Raw genomic sequence first — 7050 nt, 5'->3', positions numbered from 1 at the left:
AAAGTGGTGGGGGGCCGGCGGCTCATAGTACGAGGTTCACCATGAGCCACTCTGCCCCACCAACAAACCCTAAGTCCGATCTCGCAAGGGTACGCAGCCAGCGACGGGAAGACGCCACCGTCATCACTGTCGGCCTGACTGCACCGCTACTGCATCGCCGAACTTCACCAACTCTTCTCCGACCATCGCTGCCCGTGCGCAGAGCTTCACCGACCAAAGAGATGACCGGATCCTCCTCGACAGCGCCCTCCAATGGTCTGTACACTCCCATCCACTCTCCTCTCTCTATCACTCTATAGTGCGGTTCATTAGGATTTCTACTTGTTCGTCCCAAATACAAAGAACCATCCGACTAGATGCTACTCTAGGTGATCTTTGGATCTAACACGGTGACGTCGGAGAAGACAACCTGGGTGGCGGCGAGGTCGGCGATGACGTCCTCTGGGGAGTTTTGGCCGCGTATGCCGCTCCGTGACCAGCCACGGCGAATACGTGACGCCGGCGGAGGAGCTACCGGACGACAAAGGTGCAGGTGCCGGTGGAGCTCCAGGATCAGCAAACACATGACGCTGGCGTAGGCAGTGAAACCGCGGGGGAGGCGAGGGGCGGGCCCCGACCGTGGCGTCGAGAGGCGGATACCGAGGAAGGGGAGGAGCTCCGACTGCCGGTTTTTGTGGCGCCGTCGCTAGGACTTGGTCGGCGGCACAGGTACGGGAAGAGACCGAGGGCGGGCAAAAGGACGGGCCTGTTTAAAAGTTGCCACGCCAAAGATTTGGTAAGAAAAAATTGTCAAAACGGTCAAAAGTTTTTGCCATAGATTTGGTATTCTAATTGTGAGATGTACGGCAAAGTTTGATAGCAAATCAAATGGCTGCTAAAATTTTGGCTTGCCTAAGTTCTAATAATCAAAATTTGGCTATCAACCAATCGGGTTCGATGGTGGAAAAGGAAGAAATGTAGCGAACTGTTTTTTTCTCTATGAGCTTGTTCGCTAGTTGGTTTCTGGACTGATAAAGCTGGCTGGTGCTGGTTTGTTGTGAGAGGAAAACACTGTTGGCTGGCTCATAAAGCCCTGGCTGAAACCAACAAGCGAATAGGCTATATAACCGGTAGCGGTGGTGGCTAATTTTTTTCGAACTCCACGAGTAGGTATGAATCATTTGTTTCTGGAGTACCCTTGAGGAGCTTAAAAAACATGAAGTTGGGGTCAAGCTCCAACTTTTTTTAATGGAGCAGAGTTCTTGGAGTTGATGTGTTTGGCGAGACAAGTTGGGAGCAGTTCTGGATTTGACGTACGTGTATCTTCCAAGCCATTCTAACTCAAGTGGTGGAGACACTCGGGTACCACTGGTACTATGCAGGTTCAAAAACCATGACAGAAGGATTATGGGGTTACGTGAATTTTGTTGTAGGTTGCCTATTTGTAGTGCCTCCGACTTGTTCATTCTATGATAGACCATGTGCTCTTTTTTAGGCAAGAGAGGGACTAATTCATTCGTTAATATACATACGTGATGTGCTCGGCTACGCAATAGAGGATTTTCGCTACACGGGCTATGTCATTTTATGAGGTGAAAGAGACTAAGAGTAGTGAGTGTGTTCCACGATACCGAACAAACTTTGGATTGTAATAGTTTAATAGTAGTGTAAGAGACTAAGTGTAATTAGATATTGGTTTGTAAGGACTTCATTATATATCTAGCTACCTATTAATTAATAAGTTAATTTGTCCTTTGTAGTTATATAATATGTATTGTACCTTGTGAGAAATGAAATGGCAATGAGAATTATCATGTGTGCGTGAAATGAGAATTGTCGCGTGTGGTATTGGATCTGCAGTTGTACTCAATTCACTACCAGAATCCAGCAGTGGTGTCATGAGTGCCATTGTCGAGTCTAGCCTAAACCGGCAGTGACACCATATCACTGCCAGTTGATAATCCAAATCGGCAGTGATCGGGATGATTCTATGACCAGGGAGTGTTGTTCCTGTTACCAATGCTGGGTCGATCGCCAACCCCACAGTGATAGGTCACCCCTATCTCACTATTAACATCCGCTGGCATGATTTCGGCAGTGGTGATTGCTTATGACCCGACAATGATTATAAGTTCTGGAGTAGTGTCCTGTCCTAACAAAAATAAGACATTGTCCATAATAATAATAATTCAACATTACATATATTGTCGACATGGCCCATAACAATAATATATTCAACATTACAGATATTGAAACGGACAAATCGATCACTGCATTTTATTTCATAATAATGAGGTAACACTGAACTGGAACAGAGCATTATATTATATTATTATTGGCGCGCGGCGCTAGCTGGAGAATATGCCTCCACTACCTCTAGCGGTGCAAAGGAAAAGTATGCGGGTTTCAAATTAACCACACAGGCATGCACACAGCAAGCCAGCCAGTGTTGTAATTAATTAAGCTGCAGGCGTAAGAAGAATCTTATTATTTTGAGGAACCGTCTTGGCAGCTCCGTTGAAGTCTTGCAACCACCTGGCTGATCGCTTCATGGTGCGCTCGCAGCCATTCTCACGGTCGACGTAGACGAGCCCGAAACGTTCGGTGTAGCCGCTGGACCATTCGAAGTTGTCCAGCAGAGACCACGCGAAGTAGCCGCGCACGTCTGCTCCCAAGCTGCATGGATGCAAGCATGCATGCATTTTAATTGAACCTTGCATGTACGTGTGTGTAGATAGAGTACAATAGTAAACTGAACTAGAGGTAGATAGGTCGATCGATACATACTCTATAGATTGTTTAACAACAGAGAGGTGGCGCTGGATGAAATCTAGCCTTGTGTGGTCTTCCAAGGCAACTGGTTTGGGTACATCGCCCTTGTCAATGTCCCCCATCCCTGCAAAATCAAATTATATTAACTCCCCATGAGAAGAGAAGTTTACGTTAGCCTAAGGGGTGTGTGTGTGTGTGTGTACGAGCTATATGCTCATCTTTAAAAAACGAAACAGAGCCATTTTTGCAAAAACCCTTTGGGGTCATGAAAAGTTTAGTTAGTTTTCAACGTTTTGCTTCATTAAAAAGTATCAGAAACCCTTTATTTACAAAAGACCCATGACAAGAAATAAAAAGATACAATTGTTGGTAGTTAGCTAAAATTTAGTACAACCTATGATTGAAATTGTAACAAAATGGAAAAGTATATATATAAACAACTTACCGTTCTCAGTGATGTAGATGGGTGGGTTTCCGTACTTGTTCTTCATGATCATAAGGATATCGTGTAGGCCTTTAGGGTACATATTGATCCATGCATTTCCAGTCTGTAAATTGAAGTAATTAAGATTATAACTAATTATTACCAATATGCATATATTACAAGGAAAAAAACCTACAGATTTGTTCCGCTTTATAGCTAACACAAAACTTTTGCAACTTCCCTTTTTTACGTATAAAAGCTTAACCATGAGCATTCTGTGATTATATTTTTGGACGAATTTTTTACATTATCACTTTCAGTATAAAAAAATTGTAAAAATATAATATAAATGTTAGGAAGATATATACGTACAGGAGGACCAATAGCATTCCCGTCAGGCCCTATGGCTGGTTGAACAGAACAATAGAAGTGCAGGATTAGTATGAGAACGTCAAATTTCTTTATTTGAACTGTGAAGCAGCTGATATTAATCAGTCCTCAACTATATAAAATTTCTTACTTTCTTGTTTGGCATAGGCGTCGTCGGTGTTGAGTAATGGCGAGTATTTTGGTGAGATGTCGATGTGCTTGGAGAACGTTGAGGTGTAGTAGTTTATCCCGATCATGTCATAGGAACCCACTAGCTTCTCTTTCTCTTTTTCTTTGAAGTAGGGTACCCGATCCCTTGCCGACGCTCTCATGGAGAAGGGGTAGTCACCACGAACCACAGGCTCCAAGAACCATCCTAGGCAGTTGTCCATGGACCTTTCTTGGGCCTGTTGATCGAGAAACGTATTTGTGTATGGCACACGACCAAATACATTTAACGCAAGCCCTATGCGGCCGTCCGCACCCTGCAATTGATTCATGAATAGTGAATACTGGAGTATATATATTGATATTGTATGCCTACCTACCTATTCCCTTTGTTCTAAATTATAAGTCGCTTTGACTTTTTTGGTATATTCATTTTGTTATGCATCTAGATATAATAACATGTAGAAACATAGCAAAATAAATGAACCAAAAAAATTAAAGCGACTTATAATTTGGAACGAATGGAGTATATATTAATTTAGAAGAGAGTGTGTGTGTGAGAGAGTCTTTAATTTGTTTGTACATATGTACCTTGTGATACTTGTTGTAAAGATCAACAGCCTCAGCATGAGCTCGGAGAAGGTTGTGGGCAACAATGTATGGCTCGGTGAGTGAGTTTCCAGTTGGGACGGCACAACTTAGTCCTGGTGAGCACCGCCCTGGGGCAAGGACTCCAGTTCCGTAGGAAACGGAACAAAATGTCTCCGGCTCGTTAAAGGTCAACCAGTTCTTCACCTTCTTACCGAAGTTTTTAAAGCACACTTTAGCGAAGTCTGTGTAATCTTTTCTGAAAAATTGCAAACCGGAATGATGTGGACATCAATAATTTGTTATGCTAGTGGATTGATTGACACTTTGTTGAAATAACAATAGAGCATGCATTGTTTGTGATCTGCAGGCAAATTTTTAAGTATTGGTCATTGATGTTTCTCTAATATATAGTTAGATATGAACCATGAAGTTAAATCATATAAAGTCATTGTCCAAAAATGTATGCAACAATAATATTTTAGTTAGTTCATATATAGTTTTTAAACATATTATTATTGTAACTGCAAATATTGATCAAATTAAACTTTAGAATAATCCCTCTCTTCTGATCGGTATTCTTTTGTTTGTGGAAGGACTGGGAGCAACTAGTAGACTAAATAAGGATAGATCGGCGCATTCATTTGAACTGCATATATACTTACATAATCCTCTCATCTAAGAAGCCGCCATACGCGTCTACCAGAGCTTGAGGCGTGTCCCAGTGGAAAAGTGTTACATATGGCTCTATGCCTGATCGAGTTGCAAAGAATACAGAATGATTATTTGTGAGAACTTTTGTTCCTTGAATTACATTCTTCCTTAATTAATTAAGCTGCCAATCGAAAAATGGTGTTTTCTTTACCGTTCTCTAGCAACAAGTCGATCAACTTGTTGTAGTACTCAATGCCTTTGTTGTTAATGCCTCCATCGAGCGTTCCCTCTGAAAGCCGTAACATATTTGGATATTAGCACCCTAACAATATATCCAACAACTCTGATCGGATGCATTAGCTTGATGATGCCTTCGTTGTATAGTCATTATCTTTACTGTTCGTTCCTAACTTATTCACTGCAAAAAAAAAACATATTTTTGGATATTTTTTTATATACTTACTCGGCAGTATTCTGGGCCAGGAGATGGAGAACCTATAGGCGTCCATGCCCATTTCCTTCAGCAACCGGACATCCTCCTGCCAGCCAAATATACTGATATAAATAATGATAACGATATATATTATATTAATAGGCATATTTAGTTAGAAGTGCATATACATTAATAACATTTTTTTTGCCCAAAAAAGACGATCTGCACAATACAAAATATTTATCCTTTCAAAGTCATATTTGCATTGGATAGTCTCAGCGATAAGATATACTGCATTTTAACTCCACATTCACTTTAGGAATATAGCTAGTCAATGGCATCTCAGTACTTACAGCGTACATATGGTAGGAATCCGCTGCAACATCCCCATTGCTCCTGTCCACTATCCATTCTGTTCATAGACACATTAAAGGAAAGGAAGAATTAAGGAAAGAAGGACATCATATGATGGTTATACTGAATACTACATCTTATTGTTACTACATAAAAAAAACTGCTGATTATAAACAAAAAAATGTTGATGTATATATATGTCACCCGGAAAGTTGTGGCAGAAGTGATCCCAAGTGCTTGGCCCCTTTTCATCTTCATTCCAAGCACCTTCAATCTACGCAAACATGACATGTATATATTATTTTGTGCATATATCAAACAAATAATTAAAATACATTCACACAAAATATTTTTCTTTTATATATTAATTAGTTATCATTGTAACAGTTAACACTACTTCCCTTTCAACAAACAAAGATGTAAACATTCGTGCTAGAAATTAGTACTTGGTATGCTGAAGTGGCGGCACCGAAGAGAAAGTTAGGGGGGAACCAGTCCCTTCTAGGGATTTCCCAGGGGTGTAGCTTTTGGCTTCCAAGCTGACTGCTTATCCTTTGAGCTCGTGACCTAAGGCTAAGGTCAGACCTTCGCTTCCTACTATTTTGTGATGAAGAAGAAAGGTGCCGTGAGGAAGTCTCGTTATTTGGTCCTATATGGCTTCTAAGGCCTTGATGGGCAGTGTGATTCATGGCAGAAGCGGCAAGAAGTAGAGCCATTTCTTGCTAGCTCTGTGGCTAAAGGTTTGAGCTGCTTGAGTAGTGAGTTGCCCTTAAGATAGGCTGATGCATCTATTTATAGACGAGGATGCCAAGTCGGCAAGAGGGTTGCCACTTGCCAAATAGTTCAGTACGTAGCTGAATGCATGTGTGGTGTATACTGGTGTAAACCGGAATGAGGCTTCCTGGAAGCTTAACTAATAAATAAAATGTTGTGGGATCTAGCTATCATGCATATGGATCAATTAGTATTTTGAGTTAAATATATTAGAAGTTCAATAACTTGTCAGTGGGTTTTAGTTAGGTCCATAAAATCTAAGGTTGATTTTTGTCCATAAACTTTAAGTGATTCACTACAGGTCCATACACATTTATTTAGCCTTTAGATTCAACGTCTAGGTCCATAAAGTTTTGAAGTGGTTTACCATATGTTTATACCCCTTAGATATGACATATGACATGTGGCGTCATCAGCTAGCATGACATGAAATTTGCAATTGGCCCTTCTCCCTCCCGTCTTCTTCATTGCTCCCGTCCCTGAGCGGTAGTGTGTGCGGTATGCAAAGTGGTGACTCCATGCGGAACAAACGTAG

At 41.3% G+C, this 7050-nt stretch overlaps 1 protein-coding gene across 1 annotated transcript; it reads right to left on the bottom strand.

Annotated features, from left to right (window-relative positions):
- Positions 1-2259: 2259 nt before the first annotated feature.
- On the bottom strand, positions 2260-6480 carry LOC136508788 (4-hydroxy-7-methoxy-3-oxo-3,4-dihydro-2H-1,4-benzoxazin-2-yl glucoside beta-D-glucosidase 2, chloroplastic-like). Its single transcript, XM_066503562.1, has 12 exons — positions 6188-6480; positions 5946-6015; positions 5741-5799; positions 5418-5493; positions 5166-5243; positions 4966-5053; positions 4304-4559; positions 3696-4029; positions 3548-3582; positions 3197-3299; positions 2767-2875; positions 2260-2655 (listed from the first exon to the last, which is right to left on the bottom strand). The coding sequence occupies exons 1-12, from the start codon at positions 6455-6457 to the stop codon at positions 2439-2441; spliced, it is 1695 nt and encodes a 564-aa protein (XP_066359659.1). The 5' UTR covers positions 6458-6480; the 3' UTR covers positions 2260-2438.
- Positions 6481-7050: the final 570 nt, after the last annotated feature.

This window comes from Miscanthus floridulus, chromosome 15 (assembly GCF_019320115.1).
Source record: "Miscanthus floridulus cultivar M001 chromosome 15, ASM1932011v1, whole genome shotgun sequence".
In the NCBI taxonomy this organism is placed as follows: Eukaryota; Viridiplantae; Streptophyta; class Magnoliopsida; order Poales; family Poaceae; genus Miscanthus; species Miscanthus floridulus.
The sequence above is the reverse complement of the archived record's forward strand: the minus strand, read 5'-3'. Positions and strand labels throughout refer to the sequence as shown.

Excerpts from the sequence above, each read along its gene's own strand:
- LOC136508788 (XM_066503562.1), bottom strand. The coding sequence starts at position 6,457 with ATGGCTCTACTTCTTGCCGCTTCTGCCATGAATCACACTGCCCATCAA. Across the intron at positions 3,583-3,695 it reads CGCCTATGCCAAACAAGAAA|CCATAGGGCCTGACGGGAAT; the intron begins GTAAGAAATTTT and ends CTGTTCAACCAG. Across the intron at positions 3,300-3,547 it reads GGAATGCTATTGGTCCTCCT|ACTGGAAATGCATGGATCAA; the intron begins GTACGTATATAT and ends TTCAATTTACAG.